Source organism: Mustelus asterias, chromosome 1 (assembly GCF_964213995.1).
Source record: "Mustelus asterias chromosome 1, sMusAst1.hap1.1, whole genome shotgun sequence".
NCBI classification, from domain to species: domain Eukaryota; kingdom Metazoa; phylum Chordata; class Chondrichthyes; order Carcharhiniformes; family Triakidae; genus Mustelus; species Mustelus asterias.
In genome coordinates, this window is record NC_135801.1 from 175,252,375 (window position 1) to 175,271,878 (window position 19,504).

The 19,504-nt window shown below is 42.1% G+C and overlaps 1 protein-coding gene and 2 non-coding genes across 3 annotated transcripts in view; all 3 read left to right on the forward strand.

The window, feature by feature from the left end:
* ptcd3 (pentatricopeptide repeat domain 3) overlaps window positions 1–19,504 on the forward strand; it is a 39,575-nt gene that overhangs the window by 11,185 nt on the left and 8,886 nt on the right. The window contains exons 9-20 of the mRNA XM_078223565.1: window positions 249–328; window positions 2,505–2,592; window positions 2,676–2,736; window positions 3,220–3,302; window positions 4,702–4,846; window positions 6,622–6,672; window positions 8,649–8,738; window positions 10,911–10,939; window positions 12,052–12,158; window positions 16,394–16,472; window positions 18,770–18,860; window positions 18,962–19,047. Coding sequence (XP_078079691.1) covers window positions 249–328; window positions 2,505–2,592; window positions 2,676–2,736; window positions 3,220–3,302; window positions 4,702–4,846; window positions 6,622–6,672; window positions 8,649–8,738; window positions 10,911–10,939; window positions 12,052–12,158; window positions 16,394–16,472; window positions 18,770–18,860; window positions 18,962–19,047 — 990 coding nt within the window. The remainder of the gene's footprint in view (window positions 1–248; window positions 329–2,504; window positions 2,593–2,675; window positions 2,737–3,219; window positions 3,303–4,701; window positions 4,847–6,621; window positions 6,673–8,648; window positions 8,739–10,910; window positions 10,940–12,051; window positions 12,159–16,393; window positions 16,473–18,769; window positions 18,861–18,961; window positions 19,048–19,504) is intronic.
* On the forward strand, window positions 6,234–6,371 carry LOC144501811 (small nucleolar RNA SNORD94). The gene has a single exon (XR_013499208.1). It is a non-coding gene; the product is annotated as a small nucleolar RNA SNORD94 (small nucleolar RNA).
* On the forward strand, window positions 8,064–8,200 carry LOC144501817 (small nucleolar RNA SNORD94). Its single transcript, XR_013499209.1, has one exon. It is a non-coding gene; the product is annotated as a small nucleolar RNA SNORD94 (small nucleolar RNA).

The following is a 19,504-nucleotide window of genomic DNA, read 5'->3' on the forward strand; positions in this document are numbered from 1 at the left end:
TCCTCGATCCATCTCTCCAATTAAAAGAATTCATGTCCACCAGGTGTTTTAGGAGCAGATGTTAATCAGTGTTTTTAATCGTAAAAATATGTAAACTTATATTCTGTAACAGTTCATAATAGATATTTACTGAACACGTGATAAATTTCAAGTTCTTTCCATGCAACATGTGATCAATATTTAAACAGTGCTTTTCTGCTTTCCTTTATCAAGTATTTGAGTACTAATTTTGTGGATGTTCCCCTTAGGTTGAGGTGACTGGGGACTTGCAGAAAAGGCAGAGAGGCCGTCCACGCAAAGCTTCGGATTTGCTTAGTGTCACCTGGAGGTAAAGGGCTATTGTTTTTGTAAACTGTGCAGCTTTTCCAATTCAGCAAAATCTTGGTGGAGCCACTGAACTTTGTCGAGCTCTGCTGTCAACAAGTAAGATTGCCGTGAAACCTGGTTTTCACAGCTGTTCAAACGGTAAACTCTGCCACAGTGCAATGCAGGGAGTCCTGTTTGACTTTAGGATTTCTGACATTTATTTTCACAGCAAACCTCAAACCATCTGAGTTACCGGAACAAGAATTAAACTAGTAGCAGCTGGTACCAAGCGCTGACATGAATTGGGTTGGGATGGGGTAGGTGGAAGGATTGTCAGTGTTTTTTATATTTTAAAAAAAAAAGAGGGGCTATCCGAACTTAAATGATCAACGGCAACTGGCCCGACTGCACAATGTGTTCCAGTGCGAAGTCAAACATTGTACTGGAAAGAAATCTGAGAACAAGTTATGGCCAAAAACAAAGTGTTGTCAACCACGTACTTTGGGATTGAATGTGTGTATTGATCAGGTCAGACATGGTGCCGGCAGGTTTCTTTCAAAGGGCATTAGTCTCACAGTAGGCTTACATTAACACTGCAATGAAGTTACTGTGAAAATCCCCTAGTTGCCACACTCCGGCACTTCTTCGGGTCCACTGAGGGAGAATTTAGCATGGCCAATGCACCTAACCAACACATCTTTCAGACTGTGGGAGGAAACCGGAGCACCCGGAGGAACCCCATGCAGACACGGGGAGAACGTGCAAGCTCCACAAGCCAGTCACCCGGGTCCCTGGTGCTGTGAGGCAGCAGTGCTAACCACCGTGCCATACCACTTATGCCTCTCTCTGGTTTCTTCAGACATCAGCAAAATGTGCACCATATGACACTACCCCCACCCCCAATGGATTTGATTTTGCTGCATGTGCATCATCTTGAGCAGATGGAATGATGCCAGTGATGATCTAGCTGAGTTTTATTAACACTTGTGGTGTTTAACCAGCAATTGTTTTTTCTTGTATAAAATCCAAGTGATTTATGACTGTAGGAGGCGACTGCCTACAGTGTCAGTGTTGTGCAGTATTTAGACCATATGGAGCAGAAGTAGGCCATTTTGTCCATCGAGTCTGCTCCCCCATTCAATGAGATCGTGGCAAATATATTCCTCAACCTCACTTTCCCGTCTGATCCCCATAACCTTTGATTCCCTTGCTGATTAAAAAATCTCTCTATCATCCTTAATCCTTCACTTCATCATGTAGATTAACAAATCAAATTTATGTACCTGGATTTTGCTCTCTGCAGAAAAGGGAACAATTTTTATCTTTCACCTGGTGTACAAGATCTTTTGCAGGCTTGCCTGTGGGTATTTCTACCTGACATCAGTCTCAACGTGGCACTCTCTCTACAGGTGATCTGTGGCATTCGAACATAGCAAGCAGCAGCATTGCTGCCTTACAGCAATAGGGACACGGGTTTGATTTCGGCTTTGGGTGACTGTCTGCCTGGACTTTGCACATTCTCCCTATGTCTGCATGGGTTTTCGCCGGCTGCTCCGGTTCTCTCCCACAGTCCAAAGATGTGCAGGTTAGGTGGATTAGCCATGGTAAATGTGGATAGGGTAGAGGGGAGGGCCTGAGTGGGGTGCTCTTTCAGAGAGTCGGTGCCAATGCAATGAGCCGGGTGGTCTTTTTCTGCACTGTAGGGATTCTATGGTATGCTTACATTCAAACACACACTACTTATGAATCATGTACAGAAAGTCAAATAAATATGAATCGGATAAAGGAGACACAAAGTTTTTTTAAAAATCTGCATCCCTTGAAATTGTTTTTTCAGGACAGTGAACTGTTTACAAATTATCATTTCTTACACCATTTAAAAATGTATTTAACTCCTAAAAATCCAGCTGTTTTTTGTGCTGATTTAGCCCAAATTAGTAGAAGAACAGGGAATGAATTAGTGCTTAATTGTGTATGTGCAGTGCCAGATGTTGCTGTCAGTTTGCCCTATAATTACAGTGAGTGCTGGTACTACAGTACAATCTCAGCCATTAATTCTAATCGCAAAGTGTATTCAGTAAAAGTGTTAGAAATTCTGTCCTATTTTGCTGCTCGTCCAGTTATTGTACTTCAAATCCACATCAAAATCCTTATCCAGTTGGGCCATAATCTGAACTGATATTTCCCCTTCTATCCAGGGAGAACAATAATGCAGAGAGAATATTCAACCTGATGCCCGAACGGAATGAGCATTCCTTTTGTACGATGATTCGAGGAATGATTAAGGTATCGCTGGTGATCCAGTATGCTCACTGCCTTTTATGTTGTGCATTTGATTTAAGCTATTAACTTCTGATTTGTTTGTTTAGTATGGTGCTTATACAAAGGCCAGGAACATGTACACCGACTTGCTAAACAATCGAATGAAAGGTGAGTGTCGCAAAAGAATGCTTTTGCTGATTGTATGTGCTCCCTACATTTTGAAAGCATAATGACATACCCAAATAGGGGGGGGGGGGGGGGGGGGGGGGGGGGTAAATGTAATTCTGTTGAATGGTTGCATAATTGTTCAGTGTTATGAAGCCTTTTCTTGTAACTTTTTTCTTTTTTTTAATCTGCCCTGTTTTAACTGGGATGAGAAGCAAAATTGGAGTAGCTAAACTCCCCCTTCTCTGCCCCTCCCCCCTCTTTCCACCCCCGCCCTCTCTAATCTCACTCCCCTCTTTTTCCCTCTCTTCCCAACCCGCCCCCACCACCACCACCAAGACATTCCTTTAAATCAACGCTCGTGACCGAACTTCTGATCATCTGTCCTTAAAGCTCCTCGTGTGACAAGTTTTGTTCATACCGATTTACTCGGCTAAAGCTGCTATCTGAGTACGTTTATTTATCAATAAGCTATCTGTTTTACAGCCAACGTTCATACTTTTAATGCACTAATATCAGCAGTGCCTGAATTGAAGGAGATGTACAATGAGAAAGTGGATTTAATTCTGGTGAGTACAAACTGGAAAGTAAATCTCTTTCGTTGTTTAGTATTAGTGGATGTACTTTTATTTTTCTATTCATTTATGGGCATTTATTGCCCATCCCTAATTGCATTGAACTGTTATTTCAGAGCATAGTTAAGAGTCAACCACATTGCTGAGTCGCGTGTAAGCCAAACTAGCTAAGGATGGCAGATTTCCTTCCTTTTAAAGGATATTAGTGAACCAGATGGTTTTTTATGTCAGTGATTTCATGGTCATCATTAGATTTTTAATTCTAGATTTTTTTTTTATTGGATTCAAATTTCACTTTGCCGTGGCGGGATTCGAACCCAGGTCCCCAGAGCATTACCCTGGGTCTCTGGATTACTAATCCAGTGACAATACCACTAAGTCACCTCATTCCCTCTGTATTTTCCAGTCTTCTGTCCTATTTAGACAGGTGGGACTTGTTGTTGGGGGATGTAAAGAGTAGATTGTACCTGATCTAGTCTATGCACAGAATGCCTGATGCCACATCATTCATCTTCTCATCCTAATGTCGGAGAGTTTTACCGCACAGAAAGAAGCCCTTCGGCCCATCATGTCTCCAACATAAAACTCAGCACACTAAAGCATCATCACTGATGAAAAAGTAGAATTGCACCATGAGAAGTTTACATAGGCAGTTTCCATTATCAATGATAAGAGAAACAATCAAACTCACTTGACTCAATGTGTATTGTTACTGACTCTTCATTAACAAGGAAATGGAGACTTTGTAGAAGGCTCTAAAAATACTAGCTGTCTCACCCCAAAGGCAATGAAAATTTAGGACCAGTCAGATGAATTTATCTAGCCCATTTCTCATGTTGATTCAATGAAATAAAATCCGTGGACATTACGCTTAACGTTGCAAACTATGTACTTCGATCCCACTGCTTGGGCACCATGGATAATCATTTGGACTCAAATGTGAGGGCATTTGTATGCTGTGAAGTAAATCATGCACATTTTCATGTTTGCTGCGCTGAGTTTCTGGTTTGTTTTGTATTATAAGGCAGCTTCCAAGTAATATCTATTCGTTTCTCTATCTGTGTCGATATGCATACCTTCAGTTCCTTTTGTAGAACCTTTTATTCCTGGGATGTAAGCGTCACTGGCAGGACCAGCATCTGTTTAAAGCACGAAAGGAGGCCATTCGACCCACCATGGCTGTGCCTGCTCTTTAAATGAGCTAGCCAGTTATTCCCACTCCCCCACTCATTCTCTCTTCCTCAGTGAAAGTTGCTATTGAATCTACTGCCATCACCCTTTCATCGCTGCGTTGCTCCCGGAATCTTTCAGATGTTAAGTTGTGATATTGGACTTTAATTATCATGTTGATATTCATTTGTGGACTCATCCTTTTCAACTTCTTTGAAAACAGGAGCTGCTGAAACAAATGGCTGAACAAAAGGTGCAGCCGAACTTGTTAACCTTTAATTCTGCGTTAAAGAGTCTCCGAAAGTGTGGTTCAATGGCAAAAGGACTTTCCCTCCAAATAATGAATGAAATGAAACACCTAAATATTGGTATGTAACTGAGCCTTATCTTGTTCTATATTTGTATTACCCGTGTATCTCGGGTATTTATTGTTTATTTTGTATGTTGGTGTGAAAAAAGCATGACTCTATACTAAGTGACAACTTGGCCATGTGTTACCACTCCTCTGTCGTCACAAGATAAAACAGCCCTGTAGCCCACATAGGAGGAAGGTATCTCACACGCGCACACGCACTGCTATGGGTACTAAATGCTGGCCGTGCCAGTGATGCACATGGCCCAAGAATGAATATTGTGTATGGTTCCTGGTCTGTTGCTTCATCTGAGCTGACAACAGTGACTGAATACTGCACATAACATTGCTACTCCACCCTTTCCCGAGGCTAGGGAGGGGGAGGGAAGGAATCCGCCCCATTCCAGCTGCTGGATACTACTAGAAGGTGTGGATGTTAACAGGGTTAGGCCTAATGTGTTTCTATGACAGCACGCATGAAGATTGGCTACCTAGGCGTGATTTCCTTGGGGTCTCAATAGACCAAAGAAGAGCCTTGAAGTGGACATTAAAGGAGAAAACAAACAGAGAGTAGTACTGTATAGAAGCTCGATCGCTTTTGTTCAAATTTTCAGGAAAGTGGTCGCAGGGAGTGGTTTGGGCAGATGTTTTTTATTCAGGGCATTGCTAGCAAGGCCAACATTTGTCGCCCATCCCTAATTTCCCCTTGGACTGAGTGCCTCACTCAGCCATTACGGAGGACATCTGAGAGTCAACCACATTGCTGAGTTTGGAGTCAAATATAGGCCAGACCTAGTGAGGATGGCAGATTTCCTTCCCCAAAGGGCATTAGTGAACCAGGTGGGTTTTTACATTAATCCACAAAGATTTCAGTTATCATTAGCCTCCTTAATTCCAGATTTTCATTGAATTCAAATTTCACCATCCATTGTGTAGGATTCAAACCCAAGCATTATCCTAGCAATACCACTGTGCCACCACCTCCAGATTGAGAGCTGGATTACAAAGTGCCTTGAAAAGCCTTTTTTCTTTGGACACTTGTAGTAATCCGGCCTCTGAAAATGTAAACTCAATTAGGATGGGTGAATCAAAGTATGCAATTGATTGTCCTAGTTGAACTCCCATAGCCAAGTTGAAGCGTAATCTTAAAGTGGAGCAGGGTTAAAGGGCACTTGGAACTGAGTGAACTGAAGGATCAGTACTAAAGCATCACCACTACTGGAAAAGTGATGAGAGATTTGCATAGGCAGTTTCCATTATCAATGGTGTAGGAATTTTAGAAAGGGGAAAGTCTGACCAAACATGTCAGCAGAAAGTAAGGATTTGTAGGCAACCTGTACATTTATTGTATTGAAGATATGTGTTGTATGTGTGTGCACAATAAACCTAAATACATCTAGCTGCTGGCAATGATGATTGGCGCAGGGGTACGGACCTCAGCTGGATAATGGGAGCTGAGTGTGGCTGTTTCTTGCTCGGCTTACATGTGGTGGGCTGTTTGAGAAACATCTACACGAGAAAAACGCCAAGGTCTGAGCCGGTACTTTACCTGTTTGAAATGTGACTTAAACTAAACGAAGGACCGTCCTGAATTTTTAAACATGTTGGTTATTAACCTCGTTTTGAGCTGTTTTGGTGCCTCGTGTTGCCTTGTGGTCTGTTTACATTTTAGCTAAAAGTTTTGACACATCAGGATGCTCTCGTTCCTGGAAAGGCCAGCTTTTAACGTGAAACATTCAGCGCACAAGAGTTCTAACCCTGTCCTTTTTTTGAAAACTGTCCCCCTTTTAGAACCAAGTTTGGCGTCTTTTGATCACCTGCTTGCTATATTCTATAAACCTGGTAAGTAAACACACAAGTATAGACAAAAATTGGGACTTCTGGGTATAATAAAGGTAAACTGGGTAAAAGTGGAATTAAAAAATATATATGTATGTTTCTTGTTTTTAGTGTCAGCTTTTTAACTGGAGCTTTCCATTTTCATTGCACTTCTAGAAAGCTATAGCATATCCTAAATTATCTGCAGACTACTTCATGGGACCTGGATTGTGTAGGATAACCCAACTGCAAACATACATAGGATTGCATCAGATTATATAGAATTGCATAGAGTTAACATCACAGAAACCGGCCATTAAACCCAACCAGTCAGTGCTCATGTTTATGTTCCATTCGAGCCTCCTCCTATCTTTTCTATCTAAATCTATCATTACAATCCTCTATTCCTTTCTCCCTAACGTGCTTGTGTGGTTTCACCTTAAGTGCATCTGTTTCCTTCAACCACTCTCTGTGGTAGCGGATACCATGCTCTCATCACTCTGCATAAAGAAATTTGAATACAATAAAAATCGGAATTAAAAATTTACTGATAATGAAACTTTTGTCAATTTTTCTAAACGTCCATCTCCGTCACTAATGTCCTTTTAGGAAAGGAAATCTGCCATCCTTATCTGGCCTAGCCCACATGTAACTCTAGACCCACAATAATGTGGTTGGCTCTGAACTTCCCTCTGAAATGACCTATCAAGCCACTCCATTCAAGGGCAATTAGGAGATGGACAACAAATGCTGTCCTTGCCAGGAGCACCCACATCCCAGAAATGAATTAAAGTTCCTTCTGAATTCCCTATTGGATTTTTGGTGACTATCTTAATAGCTTCTAGTTATGCTCTTCCCCACAAGAGAAACATTCTCTCCATTAGCACTCTTGCCAAAACCTTTCATAGTTTTTAAAACGTCCATTAGGTCACCCCTCAGCCATTTGGTTTCAAAATGGTCACGCATGCCAGGCCATTTTAACCAACTCCATAAACAACCACTTGGCGTGTATTGCAACTTAGACTTTGTCCCTGTTCCTATACCCAAGAGGTTCTTTGGTTAGTTTTACAGCACAGAAAAAGGCCCTTCAGCCCATTGTGTCTGCACCAGCAGTCAAGCACCTGTCTATTCTAATCCCATTTTCCAGCACTTGGTCTGTAGCCATGGAAGCTATGACATTGATCATCTTAGAGGCTTTGAGTTGTGTGTGTAACAACACTGAAAACTTTCCCCGTGTCGAGAATTAATCCTGTTAAGCATCCTGAGCAGAGTGACAGCACGAGTCCGCTGCCTGAATGGGGATAATTTCCCTTGTTACTGATGTCCAGCTGGGATTGACTTTGTTCAGTAATTTGTATTATGTAACTTTCCTCTACTTGTAAGTTTTTTTTCTGGAGAAATCCTAAAGTGAGCAGCTGGCGATGATGAGTGGCGCAGGGGTACAGACCTCAGCTGGATAATGGGAGCTGAGTGTAGGTGATCTTTCTTCAGCCTGCATGTGGCAGGCTTTAAGAAGCACCTGCATGAAAAACGTCGCCAATGCCTGAGCCACTGCTGCTGTGGTTTTAATTTTAAAAGCTGGATCCACGTGATAGATACTCTCAATTTCAATCAATCGTGCAAATTTGGAGGAGGTCATTGAAACACGTGAACAGTATTTGAGAGGGAAAGAGTGCTGAATGTTTTATTCAACGTTATTTATATTTCTTAACCTTTTCATCAGTTCTCTTAAATATAACTAAAAACAGTTTACAATACCATTTTATTCGGACCTGCTGAATGGACAAGTCCTTGATTCTAGCTCAGCATTCCTTGGCAAATTGGATTCTGCAGATTCACTCTTTCACTGGCAATCCAGGCAATGGAACTCATTGTAAATGAAATGACATCCATTCATTCATTTCCACCCCCCCCCCCCCCCCCCACCCACCCACCCCCCCCCCCCCCCCCCCCCCCCCCCCCACCCCAATGTGTTAATGATTTTCCTTTTATCCTCACAGCCGCAGCTAGTCGACAACACACTGACATTATCTTTGAGGTGCTCGATGAAATAGAAGGGAAGCACTTCGAGCCACGGGATCCTGATGATGGTAGGTGAGACAACGTTAGTGCATTCAATAAGATCATGGCTGGTCTTTTCATCGACTCAGCTCCACTTACCCACCTGCTCACTATAGCCCTTAATTCCTTTACTGTTCAAAGATTTATCTATCCTTGCCTTAAAAATATTCAATGAGGTAGCCTCAACTGCTTCTCTGGGCACAGATTCCACAGATTCACAACCCTTTGGGTGAAGAAGTTCCTCCTCAACTTGGTCCTAAATCTACTTCCCCTTATTTTGAGGCCATGCCCCCTAGTTCTAGTTTCACCTGCCGGTGAAAACAACTTCCCTGCTTCTATCTTATCTATTCCCTTCATAATCTTGTATGTTTCTATAAGACCTCCCCTCATTCTTTTGAATTCCAATGAGTATAGCCCCAGTCTATTCAGTCTCTCCTCATAAGCCAACCCTCCCATAACCCTACCAATTTTTTCTCTTTAGATAATCCAATTCCCTTTTGATAACCATTATTGAGTCTGGCTCTGCCAACTCTTGGGCAGCGCATTCCAGCTCCTACCAATTTGTGTAAAAAATCATCTTAAATTGGTGTCCTCTACTTCTTGATCCTTCCCCCAATTGTAATGGTTTCTTCCTATCCACTCTGTTCTGCATAAACACCTTTCTCAAATCTCCTCCCACCTTCTCCTGAGGAGAATAGCCTCAGCTTCTCCAATCTACCTACCGTAACTGAAGTTCCTTAAATAGTTCTCGTGAATATTTTCTGCACTCTAATTCATCTGGTGGCCAGAACTGGGTGCGGTACTCAAGTTGAGGCTGAACCAATGTTATATGTGCATTTATCATAGCTTTCTTACTTTTGTACTCTGTCCTATTATAAAGTCAAGGACCTCCTATGTTTTACTAACCCCTTTCTCAGTCTGTCCTGCCACCTTCAATGACTTGTGCATGTACTCCTGCACCCTCTTACAATTGCACCCTTTATTGTATACTACCTCTCCTCATTCTTCCTATTTCACATTTGTCTGCATTAAATTTCATCTGCCACAACGTCTGCCCATTTCACCAGCTTATGTGCTTTAAAGTCTATTGCTATCCTCACAGTTCACCATATTTCCAAGGTTTCCAAGAGGAATGCGGCTCTTGTAGTTGTAAGGTTCCTGGGGTGGAGATTGAAGGTAGGAAACTGCAGCTAGTTTCAATTTTCATGGGGAAATGGTGGCATAGTGGTATTGTCATTGGACTAGTAATCCAAAAGCTCAGGCTAATACTCAGGGGACATGGATTCAAATCCCACTAAGAGAACTGGTGGAATTTAAATTCAATTAATTTTTTAAAATCATTAATTTAAAGCTAGTTTCAGTAATGATGACCATCTTCCTTTAGGGAAGGAAATCTACCAACTTTACTTGGTCTGCCCTATGTGACCCACTGCAATGTTGTTGACTCTTAGCTGCCCTCGAAAATGGCCTGGCAAGCCACTAAGTTCAAGGGAAATTCAGGATGGGCAACAAATGCCACGATGCCCACATTCCATGAATATTTCTATTCAAATAATTCTATGCGCATGGGTATGAGAAAATGGCACCAAGACATGATGCTCATTTGACGAGCAGATGCAGACATGGTGGGCTAAGCGGCGTCCTTTTGCGCTCTAATGATTCTGTTTTAAAAATTAATGTGGCAAGGATCTCTGAGAAAGGGCAAGTAGGATAGTGTATTTGAACCGTAAATGAAAAGACAGATGCATTTGTGTGCACTGACCAATATTGATGAAGGTGAGGAAGAAAATGTGGAAAATATAGAGTTTAAAGCTGGAGGAGAGGCAGCAATTCCTCTTGGTTGAAAAGCTGTCAGTGCATGATAGCAGCATTACCATTGGCTATCAAAAATATATAATGCGTCAAAGCATTGAGGTGTATTTATATAAGGCAAATTGTATGTGGAGTGCTGCTGAAACAACAGCTTGGCTCAGTTGGTAGCATTCTTTCCTGCAAGTAAAAAAGTTGTGGACGCGAGCCTCAATCGGAAGTTGGAATGGTGCAATGCTGAGGATGCACTGTATTGTAGATGAGACATTTAAAACAGTTCCCAAATGGATGCAGAAGATCCCATGACATACTTTGACCCTGTCCACCATACCTCTCTCTGCTAACTGCACTAAAAATAAAAAATTAACTGGTCTTGTTTTCTTTCTCCGCAGTAAACTTCTTTATCAGTGCTATGAGATTGGTAAGCATTTTAACTCCTTTTCACACCTTTTATACTTGCATAAATAAAGCAGCTGGTTCTTCCTTCTCTCATTGTTGCTGCCAATGATTTGTGATGCTCTTAATATGACTCGAAACTGTTGCCAGTGTACAGGCTTGTAAAATAAAAAGATGAAATACTGTACATTTATCTCTAATAACTGAATGGGGCTAGATATTGTCTGAGCAGTGGGGGAAACCCTACCTTCTCACTAAAGCTGGCTTTGTTGACTGCATGCTAAAACTTTCAAATTCCAACTTGGCACAACTTTACTTAAAATGGTCCTGAGGTCTTTCTACAAATGAAGCCAAATGCGATTGGTATTTAAAGAGATGCAGTGGCAGAAGCTTCTTTAAACCATGTTTTCACTTCCTTTTCCAAGCAGCACCTCCAACCATCCATCTACCCTCAAAATAGCCTGAATAATCAACAGTAACTTTCCTGCATGCACACAGTTATTCAGGTGCACCCCCACTGGAGTTGTCATTAAAATACATTTTGAGTGACAAAGTATGAAGTATAATAACTGGCACAGGTGCTGCAGAGTATGAGAATTGAGCCAAGCTGGGTTGCCCAAGTGGTGTACAAGTCTTAGTGTTGAGGCAGGCAGGAGATTATTGTAACCAAATGGAGAGATGTGGAAATCTGTGAAGGGGTTTAGAAATGGACCACACAAGACACTTCGAGTTTGTGAGGCTGAGAAACATAAAAGTGAAGAGAAGGAAATTGTTGTGGACGCAGAAAGATTGTGCAAACCTGAATAATGGAACTGGGATATCATAAAATTCACTAAACTTTCATTTAAAAATTGCATCATTATTGGAGGTGATATCCGGAACACACTGCCATCAAGTGGCAATGTTTCCTTTTTAAAGGGAAATTGGATCATTTTCTCAATCACTGAACTTTCAAAAAGCCAGTGGTGGGTGGGATGGTGGGGAAGAGAAGAGGAAGAATGGTGAGACAGTAAACCAGACAGATCTATTTACTTAGCAAATTTGAAAAGGCATCAAACGATGGGGAGATTTAAATTCTGCCAAGTCTGACTCATTCAAAGTTTAACATTTTCTTTTGTCTCATTTTCCGCCTTGCAGTGTTTGGATTTGAAAGACCTTGAATTGGCCTACCGATTACACAAGATTCTTGAAACTGGAAACAACTGGATGTTGCTGGGTGATTCTTATCAGCAAAGTATTTATTAGTAAGAGCTTTTGACAATTGTTTTTAGTTTGCAGACGTTTTTATCGGTGTTTAACAAGATGCGGACATCACTGATATTTGTTCTCATCCCTAATTCCTTTTGAACTGACTAGGCCATTTCAGAGGGCAGTTGAGGGTTCTTGCTGTGGGTCTGGAGTCGCATGTAGACCAGACTAGGTAAGGGTGGCAGATTTCATTCCCTAAAGGATATTACTGAACCTGAAGGGTTTTTATGACAATGATACTTTCATGGTCACCGTTATTGATGTTAGCTTTTCATTCCAGATTTATTAATTCATTGAATTTAAATTCCACCAACTGCTGTGGTGGGATTTGTACCCATATCTCTAGAGTATTAGCTTTGGTCTCTGGTTTACTAGTCCTGTGACTTTGCCACAACACACTATCTCCCCCTATTTGATAATCTGATGCCTGTAGCACGTGATGGTGATGGGGAAGTCAAGCCAAGGTCAAAGGGATTCCGGTGGACACTACCCCAAGTAACCCTGCAAACCTGTTCTGTAATGATTTGGGTGATCCTGATTCTACTACCAAACAGCAAGAATTATCTTTTTACTCTTGGATGTGTCCGTGAGCCATCCCTAACTTCCCTGGAAAGGTTCTGGGACTATTTGAATGGCTTATTAAGTTACTTGAAAGAGCAGTTTAAGAGTCAATCATATTAGAGCAAACGTCCAAGCTTCCCAGCGCTGGATTGGAGATGTTACCCCAATGATTGCACTGGGGAATCTCTTCAGAAGTAACCAGGTAAAATCTGCATGGCAATTGCCCAGAAATGCAAACTCCCCCTGAGCAGTTACCAACCACTGGGAACCATCCAGAAATTAGATTTAAATCGCAAATTTTGGATGGTTCTAACTGCATACACCAGTAGTCACCGAGAAAATGTTAGAAGGACTAATGCCACTTCTAGCATCTGTGAAGCTATTGTACAGTGCCACACCCGCACCAGTTCCCCCTCCCTTTTCTTTTTCCAGGTTTACAGCAGATGGTGGCATTGGAAAAGGAGGCATGGTCCCCTTTGAGTCTACTGCACTTCAGCACTAGTCCCCCAGGGACTTGCTGCAGAGCCTCGATCTCGCCTGGCCAGAGTTGGAAGATTAGTTGAGAAAGGCTGGGGAAGTGAATAAATTTGGGTAAGAAATTGGGCACAGAGAGACAATCGAATGCTGACTGTCACTCCAAGGAGACAAACGGAATTGCAGCAGCTTTCCTTTCCCAAAGAACATTAACAAAAACTAAATCCAAATTCTCAAACTCTCATGTGGGACGTAAACTCATTTTCTCTGGAGTTCACTCCAGCCCCATCCCTGCAGATTGCCAGCTCCTTGATAGAATCTCTCTGTTGCTTTACCTAACTAATCCATGCAAATAATTCACACAGTTTTGAATAAAAATGGAAAACCCACATCAAGAACTTTGGCCAACCTAGTCCCAAAATTTGAATCTAATTAAAAGTGTTTGATCAAATGGAGGACATTCTGTAGAACTGGATTTGAAATGACCTTTAGGGAAGGAAGTTACCATAGCTGGTCTGGCCTACATGTGACTGTACAGCAATGTGGTTAACTCAGCAAGCCACTCAGTTCAAGGGCATTGAGAAGTGGGCGACAAATAGTGGTCTTGCTAGTGATGCTCACATCCCATGAAAGAATAAAAAAACAATGTTGTGGGGTGTTGTATGTATAAGGGGGTGAAATTGATTGAGGGAAACCATAATCCCAGAAAGGGATAATTAGTGGCTATTGTTTTAAACTGGGATGTAAGAACAAACAAAAGTACAGCGCAGGAGCAGGCCCTTCAGCCCTCAAATCCCCACTGATCATGATGCCCTAACTAAACTAACAAAACCTCTGCCTTTACTCGTGCATAAAATTGCAGTGAAATTTTAGTCAAATGACCAAATCGTGAATGAAATTGCTTGACTTTAAAATAACAGTTTGTATTATATACAGAAGCACATCCCAAGGTGCTTGCTTCACAAGCACGGTATCAAACAAAATTTGGCACCGAACCAGGTGGAGATTGGTCAAAGTCCTGAGGAGCGTCTTAAAGGAGACGAGCGGGATAGAGGATCTCCGAGGCCTAGGCAGCTGGAGACAGGACTCTCATTGGTGGGACAAAGGAAAGTTGGGTATGTGCCAGAGGCCAGAATAGGAAGAGCACAGAGAAAAGGATATTGGATACTAAAGAATAGAATCCTGCATAATACCAATTTAATTTTCATGTCCAATTTAAAATTAGGATCAAGTTTCAAACAAAAAGTCGCATATCCATGCATCGGTCATGTACTTTAATTTGGAGAACTTTAACATTCTGGTCACACCAAGTGCACAGATTGGATTCCAACGTTTTTATTTTTTTGCATTGGAGTTTGTTTATCAAGTACATCATTCTCACTTCAGAACTAACGATACCTCTAGTCAGTTGTTCCAATACAGCTGCAACACTGGAACCCACCCAACAATTTGGAAAATTGCCCAGGTATGTCATGTGCATAAGTAGCAAGACAAATCCAACCCAGGCAATTACTGCCTCATCAACCTGCTCTCCATCCTGAGCAATGGAAGGTGTGATGGAATGCTCCCTTTGACATTCAGTGGCAGCACTGCTGCTAATTCCCCACTATCAACATCCTGAGGGCCAACATAGACCAAAATCTGAACTGAACCAACCACACAGAAATTTTGGCTACAAAAACAGATCAGTATTGTGCAGTAAGTAACTGCCTTCCTGACTCCCCAAAGCCTATTCACCATTTCCAAGGCACAAGTGCAGCTCCAATAACACACAAAAAGCTTGACACCATAAAAGGCAAAGAAGCCCGCTTGATTGTCACCCTATGCACAATCTTCAACATGTACTCCCTCACCACTGGCACATGCTGGCAGTGTGTACCATCTACAAGATGAACTACAGAAACTTGCTTAAGCTTCTTTGATAGCACCTTTTGAACCAGTGACCTTGACTGCCTTGAAGAACCAGGGCTGCAGGCGTATGGAAACTGCACTATCTCTAAGCCACGCACCATCATGACTTAGAACTGTATTTTTTTTTATTCAATCATGGGACATGGGTGACGCTGGCTGGCCAGCATTTATTGTCCATCCCTAGTTGCCCTTGAGAAGATGGTGGTGAGCTGCCTTCTTGAATCGCTGCAGCCCACATGCTGTGGGTTGATCCACAATGCTGTTAGGGAGGGAATTCCAGGATTTTGACCCAGCGACTGCGAAGGAATGGCGATATATTTCCAAGTCAGGATGGTGAGTGGCTTGGAGGGCAATTGCAGGTGGTGGTGTTTCCATATATCTGCTGCCCTTGTCCTTCTCACCTGATGAAGGGGCAGCACTCCGAAAGCTCGTGCTACCAAATAAACCTGTTGGACTTTAACCTGGTGTTGTCAGACTTCTTACTGTGCCCACCCCAGTCCAACACCGGCATCTCTACATCATAGGTAGAAGTGGTTGTGGGTTTGGAAGGTGCTGCTTTAAGGATCTTTGGTGAATTTCTGCAGTGCATCTTGTAGATAGTACACACTGCTGCTACTGAGCATTGGTGGTGGAGGGATTGGATGTTTGTGGATGTTGTGCCAATCAAGCGGGCTGCTTTGTCCTGGATGGTGTCAAGCTTCTTGTGTCTTCTTGGAGTTGCACTCATTCAGGCAAGTGGAGAGTTTTATATCACACTCCTGACTTGTACCTTGTAGATGGTGGACAGGCTTTGGGGAGTCCGGAGGTGAGTTACTCGCCACAGTATTCCAAGCCTCTGACCTGTTCTTGCATTGTCTTTCCTTCACTAGAATTCCCTCGCTAACAGCACTGTGGGTGCACCTTCACCTCCAGAGTCTACAGCCATTCAAGAAGGTGGCTCACTACCACTTTCAAAGTATTTGGTAAAAGAAGCAAAAGCAATGTGAGGACAATTTTCTTCAGGCAGCAAGTGGTTAAGGTCTGGAATGCATTGACTGGAAGTATGGTGGAGGCAGATTTAACCAAAGTATTCAAAAGACCATTGTCAGAAAAAGACAAACGTGCAGGATTATGGGGAGAAGACAGGAGAATGGCACTAAGTAAAATGCTCATTCGGAGGGCTGGTGTTAACAGGATGGGCTGAATGGTGGTCTCCTGTGCTGTAACCATTGTGTGATAAAGGTGCTATACAAATGCAGACAGTTCTTACTTTAAAATGCTTATTAAGTTTGTTTTTAATTCTCAGTGGGAGATTCTTTAGCATCTTATGCCTGATGGAGAGTATTGACGTGGTTCTCAAGTGGTATAAAGCCCTCATTCCATCGGTATGTCTGTCCTACAGCATTTTTAAAAATTAGCAACTCTTAGTTGATGAACAGTTGAAGTGCAGATTTTTGGTTCATCTGGTGAAGTAAAAAAAATAAAGGTATGGATGCTGCTTTGGAAACTTGAAAATACATGGAGCGCACACTTCCAGAGAGAAAAGGTTGGGCGAGTGTTTCTACAGGGATCATTCATCAGAGCTAGGAGTTTAGCTGTTAGAGAGTCATTTTGAGTACAGTGTGTTCTTACAGGCCTTTCTCCGATGTTGTTTTACTGGCGTCTGTTGAGTATTCTAAGCATGTGTGAGTTTTGGAGGGTTTTCAGTCTGGAAGAGAGTATTCTGTAAGCAAGAACTGTTTTACTAGTGCTCCTATTTTCATAGTTACTATTGCTGAGTTATTTCTACTTCATTATTACATTATATGAAGAATATTGCTCTTTTGACCACACATTTAACCACCTTTATTGTGGGTTACAATTACCACATTATCCAGCTGACTGGGCAAATCAGAATGATTGAGGTGGGTGTAGAAAATGGATAAAGAATACAGAGAAAAGAGGAAAAAAAATTGGAATACTAATGGAGATTATCCTAATATCTGTCATTGGAAAACTGCTGGAATTACTAAGGAGGTGATAGCAGGACATTAAAAACATCATAATACAAGCTGTAAGAAGTCTCACAATACCAGGTTAAAGTCCAACAGGCTTATTTGGATTCATGAGCTTTCGGAGCACTGCTCCTTCATCAGGTGAGCCACATCATAAAACAAGCTGGCAGAGTTGGCATAGTTTATGGAAGGAAAATCATGTTTGACAACTTTTTATGCTTTGAGGATGTAACAAGCAGGGTGGGTAAATGGAAGTCAATAGGATGGTTAGAGGAGTGACCAGATAATGGTGAACAAATTGGCAATAATTGAGTCATTTACAGGTTGACGAGTTGTAACTAGCGGAGTGCCACAGAGATCAGTGCTAGAGTCTCAACTATTTACAGTCTATAATCAATGACCTTGAATGAAGGGACTGAGTGTATTGTAGTTGAGTGTAATTTGCTGAGTGGGAAAGCAATTTGTGGAGAGGACAGTCTGCAAAAGGTTATGAAGAGATTAAATGAGTGGTCAAAAAATTGGCAGGTCGAATATAATGTGGGAAAATGTGATGTTGTTCACTTTGGCAGGAAGAATAAAGAAGCAGAATATTATTAAAGTGGTGCTATAAACAATCCTGGACTGTAAACAAGCAACACCTATCTAATAATGCTCCACTAACTGGTTATGTAACCCACTGTGGCAGCCTTTTCATTCTTATACCTGCTATTAAAGTGAGCTGACCACTTTAGTATACAAGAACTTGAGAAAGACTGTAGCATATGCTTCAGTACAAATGAATCTGGGTGTCCTTGTACATGAATCACAAAATGTTAGTATGCAGCAAGTAACTTGGAAGGCAAATGGAATGTTGAACAAGGTATTGGTGAGATCGCATCAAGCGCGTTTTGTAACTGTTTTGGTCTCCTTATTTAAGGACGAATATACTTGCATTGGAAACAATTCAGAGAAGGCTCACTGGGTTAATTCCGAGGATGAAGGGGTAGTCTTGTGAGGAAAGGTTGAGCCTCTACTCGTTGGAGTTTAAAAGAAGGAGGTGTGACCTTATTAAACATATAAGATTGAGAGGACTTGATAGGGTAGATGTTTTCCTTCATGACGGAATCTAGAACTGGCGGCACAGTTTCAGAGGGTTGTTAATATTTGGAATTCACTACCCTAGAGAGCAGTGGAGGCTGGGTCATTGACTTTATTCAAGACTGAGTCAGATTTTTGATCCAGAAGGGAATCAAGGGCTTGGGAGCAGGCAGGGAAGTGGACTTAAGGCCACAATCAGATCTTATTGAATGACCGAGCAGACTCAAGGGGCCAAATAGCCTACTCATCCTGTTTCTTATGTTCTTAAGAGGAGAAAGGCTTGGTAGGACAGGAATAAACTCTGGAGAAGGAGGTATCGATAAAGAGACCAGAGGCTGCTAATGGAGTGGAGTGGTTGAGGTAATAATTAGTGGTTTATGTTCGTAGTGGGGGATTGTTCAGAGGGAGATGACAAGAGGAGCCACGTAAGTGTCTGTTTTGTTCGAGGGAGACATTCAGCCTCCAGTTTGTAGCTCCGGCAGAGGATGTGAAATACTGTCATTGCTTCTTGACTGACTTTTCTGTTTTAATCTCTTTAGTAAAAGTTGCATTTCACAGAACTGCAGGAAACATTTTATTAGAGAAACACTAAAGTGCAAATATTTTTACAGCTTTACTATCCCAATGTACAAGGTATCAAGGATTTGCTGCAGGCATTGGATACAGAGAACCAGTTGCACTTGATTCCAGCCATCTGGAAAGGTCAGTGTAACCTGTGTGACCATTTGAAGGAATGAAGAAAAGTAAAGTTTACAACCCTTGAGTCAAGGCTGAGTTGTTGCTATTTTGATTCTTTCACACAGACATTAAGCAACTTGGTCACAGTAACAAGCAGGATCTTGTGGAGGAGGTACTTGAGCTGATGGGTCGTGACAAACATAGTCCAGAGGTCAGTAAGATTCCTCCGTTCGGTTTTGATTATATATTTTTTTAAATGTATTCTCTCATGGGATGTGGGTATCACTGGCTAGACCAGCATTTATCGCCCATCCCTAACTCTACCTTGGGAAGGTGGTGGTGAGCTGCCTTCTTGAATCGCTGCAGTCCATGTGATGCAGATACGTCCACAGTGTCTGCATCAGTGCTGGTTTCCCATGCATCTGCTGCCCTTGTCCTTCTAGGTAGCAGATGTCAAAGGTTTGGGAGGTGCTGTCAAAAAAGCTTTGGTATGTTTCTGCAGTGCATCTTGTAGTTGATACACACTGCTGCCATTGTTCAGTGGTGGTGGAGGGAATGAATGTCGAGGTGCCAATCAAGCAGGCTGCTTTATCCTCGCTTGTTGAGTGTTGTTGGAGCTGCACCCATCCAGACAAGTGGAGAGTATTCCATCACACTCATGGTTTGTG